At 40.5% G+C, this 3,461-nt stretch overlaps 1 protein-coding gene across 1 annotated transcript; it reads left to right on the top strand.

Annotated features, from left to right (window-relative positions):
* Positions 1-2,154: 2,154 nt before the first annotated feature.
* Positions 2,155-2,718, top strand: LOC111887486 (uncharacterized). The gene has a single exon (XM_023883657.1). It carries the CDS (start codon positions 2,155-2,157, stop codon positions 2,716-2,718), a length of 564 nt encoding a protein of 187 aa, XP_023739425.1.
* Positions 2,719-3,461: the final 743 nt, after the last annotated feature.

Raw genomic sequence — 3,461 nt, 5'->3', positions numbered from 1 at the left:
CTTCCTCTTCCCTTCTTGCTAACACACACAAGGATGGTGAATAATGGCCTCTTTTCTCACTCACAAGGACTCTCAGATGCTCTGGTGCTCTCAAGGTCGAAGGTAGCCGCAATGAAGGGTTATAAGGTCCTTTAAATAGGGCTCAGGGCCGGGAAATTAGGGTTTCATTAAACAGCATGGAGTCGCCGAGTCCGGACGCGAACCCGCGTCCAAATCCGCGATCATACTTGACGAGTCTAGGCTCCAACTTGCCGAGTCTCCTCACAAATTACCAAAAATAAATAAATGAATAATACCTGAGAATCCGGGCTGTTACAGTTGTGTTGAGGTTGTACTGCTTTGTGTTGAAGCCAAAAAACCCTAGAGCATTCCATATATAAGTTGAGGACCCAGTGGTATGCCAGACTCACACTAAGGGCTCATATGCATTCCAGATACGATTTGAGGACTGGGTGGTATGCTAGACACGTACTGAGGGCTTGAGGGTATTGGAGCATTCCGTATATGAGTTGAGGACCGGGTAGGGCATGGCAGACTCATACTAAGGGCTTAGTAACATTCCAGATACGAGTTGAGGACTGGTAGGTGTAACGCCCGTAGATCCGGGCTAGTCAATTTAGAGATACTAGGGTTCGAAAATGCCTGTTCGGCAAAATATTATTTTGAACGATTTTATACAAGTTTTATATGATTTAAACTGTATGTGTATTTATATCTACATAATATGTTGGGTAAAACATGGGTAGATGAAATATGAGTTGGATGATGAGTTGAGAGGTGATACAGACCATGCGGTAAGGGTGGGAGGTGGACGATGTGAGAAGCCTTGTTCCCAAATGTTGGCCCCGCCATCTAGCAGAGTATGGATGACAACCATGGACTATTCTAGACAGTCCAGTGGAACACTAGCAGGCTCGCAACCTGTAGGTGTTGTGAACGATGTGTTCACCGGTGTACTCTAAAAACCCATTGACATGTATTGCGAGTGGACTCTCGAAAACGATACTGTAAATAAACGAGATAACCCTACCAGTTGTGCTCGAAGGACAATACTGGCAGCTGTGCCTCACATAGAATGTCACAATTCTGGCAGTTGTGCCTAAGTGATAGAACTAGCAGTTGTGCTTGACAGTTGTGTCATTGACAAAGATGGACTTCGTACCTATTCCTTAGGATAATCCTTAAGAATAAATGAATGACAAATAGTTGATTCTTACGGTAGATCCTTAAGAGTAAAGAAGATAATGGGGATAGGTAATTGGGTTAACTATTTGATGATTAAACATAATAATTATATTATTGTGGGTTGAAAACCCAATGTACTCACCAGGTTTCCTAACCTGACCCAGTCAGTTTATTTATATCATAGGTGTTGATATGAAGTCACCTTACACTGAGAGATTAAGGAGATATAAATCACTAGTGATAATGAATGTAAGTTATGTTTATGCTTATGTTTCTGTATTGACGATGACATCCCAAATATTTTAAAATGAATAAAAATACTTTTCTTCGGAAATTCGCTGACAACGTATTTATCATGTTTCACTAGGAACAAATTCCGCACATTTTTATTAAAAAGAGGTACTCTGATTTTTATAAAGCATAAACAAAATCGGTCTTTTCTGGCCATGAAAATGGGGATGTCACTGTTGGTATCAGAGCATTAGTTTAAGCGAACTAGGAATATGGATTTATTTCTAGACTTAAACTTAGAATGCTAAGCAATGATTGTGAGGAATGTGTCTTAGGTAATACACCTGAATAGATACAAGCACTAGCTTATTTAGGGAAAATGTCTAACATGCTTTTATGTGCTAAATGATTTATGATGCTTTATCATGCTAAATGTATGATCCGATCTATGGTCTGTTGCCGACCGGATCTAGAAACTTTATGTGTTCAGATTTCTAAACGTTTAATTACGATATTAGAACTGGCATGTAACTTTTCATAGTAATATGGAGATTAACACGACGATCGTAAGTAAAATCTTTCCTATCTTAATTTTTGTCACTACACACCGAACGTCTGACTTGGTGTGTAGATCGACATGGCGAGCACTCGAAGCGGAATTGGAAGTGGAAACCCGCAGCCCAAACCACAAGTGATTGAGCATGAACCAGAAGTAGCAGTTGCACCTGGCCAATCATGATGGCAGGGGTACAGGCAATGGTGTGGATAATGACGGATCAAAAGATGGAAGAAACAAGGCGTTTACTTCAACAAAGTAAGGACGAGCTTACTGTGCCAGTATGCCAGGCACCTACTATTGAGGCAACCATCTGGGTTACTAAGTCAGTCGAAGAAATGATCGAAGATAGGATCGCTAACAAGGTTAAAGTTGGCAAGAAGAGGAAATTTGAGGGGTCTTCAAGATCTAACAAGAACAACATTTTCTCAAAATATGGAGGAGGAGGTGAAACAAAATGGTGTAGCAAATATGGAAGGAAACACAACGAGATATGCCCTAAGGAAGTGACCTGCTCCAAATGCGGGAAGACTGGTCACTATGCCCACAAATTCTCAACCAAGGAGGTAGTTTGCCTTAAGTGTAGTGGATATGGACACTTCAAGCAAGATTGGCCAATGAGAGCTACAACGCCAAATGTACCGTTGAAGCACTATGAGAGATGCCACGAAGAGGTCACTTGCTACAAATGTGGAAAGACAGGGCATTATGCCGGCAAGTGCACATCCAACAAGAGGGTGTGCTAAGGATGTAACAAAGAAGGGCATTTACTTAGGGACTGTCCGAAGAAAAATGAAGCAGCAAGAGCGAATGCACCTCCATGACCAAAAAAATCATCCTTGACGAAGTAGCTAACAATGTAATGAATCAAAAGTAAGAATTGATATCTGAAGAACGAGTCATGAAGTATCCATAGTATCATAGGGGTAGCCTATTAGAGGCATAGTCTAAGGTGAACTAGAACACCTATGTAATCGTTTCAAGAAAATAATATAAAACCTTCTTTTTGTAATCTGATGTGTTGAATGATTGTGTGATTTTCTTGCACGGTGACTTGGATAAACTACGAGACAATACTTGGGACGAGTGTGAGTATGTGTGAAAGGTAGTAGAGGCCTATACTACCAGAAGCACAGGACTCACGCTTGGATCAGGGAAAGTCACAAGGTTACCAAGAAGCTAGTAATTGATATCGTTTTACTCAAATATGTCGTTACCATCGTTTCTTTAATGACTAAGAGGATGATTGTTATCCCGACCCTCGTGGTTATATCGAATTGAGTCCGACTATGATAAGTATGTTACGTGGATCAGAGAATCAAGTTTGATGTAGCATCTGACTTAAGCCGGAAGATTGAAATAAAAGATAATCGAAGTGATTGATAGAGGTATCGCGATAGTTGCTTGTAGCTAGAAATGCTACCTTTTAAGATGTGATTAGAACATGAAGAAATGTATAGTCTGTTCTGAAAGACTCTAAGAGACCTGA

This window comes from Lactuca sativa, chromosome 6, assembly GCF_002870075.4.
Source record: "Lactuca sativa cultivar Salinas chromosome 6, Lsat_Salinas_v11, whole genome shotgun sequence".
Lineage (NCBI taxonomy): Eukaryota > Viridiplantae > Streptophyta > Magnoliopsida > Asterales > Asteraceae > Lactuca > Lactuca sativa.
The sequence above is the reverse complement of the archived record's forward strand: the minus strand, read 5'-3'. Positions and strand labels throughout refer to the sequence as shown.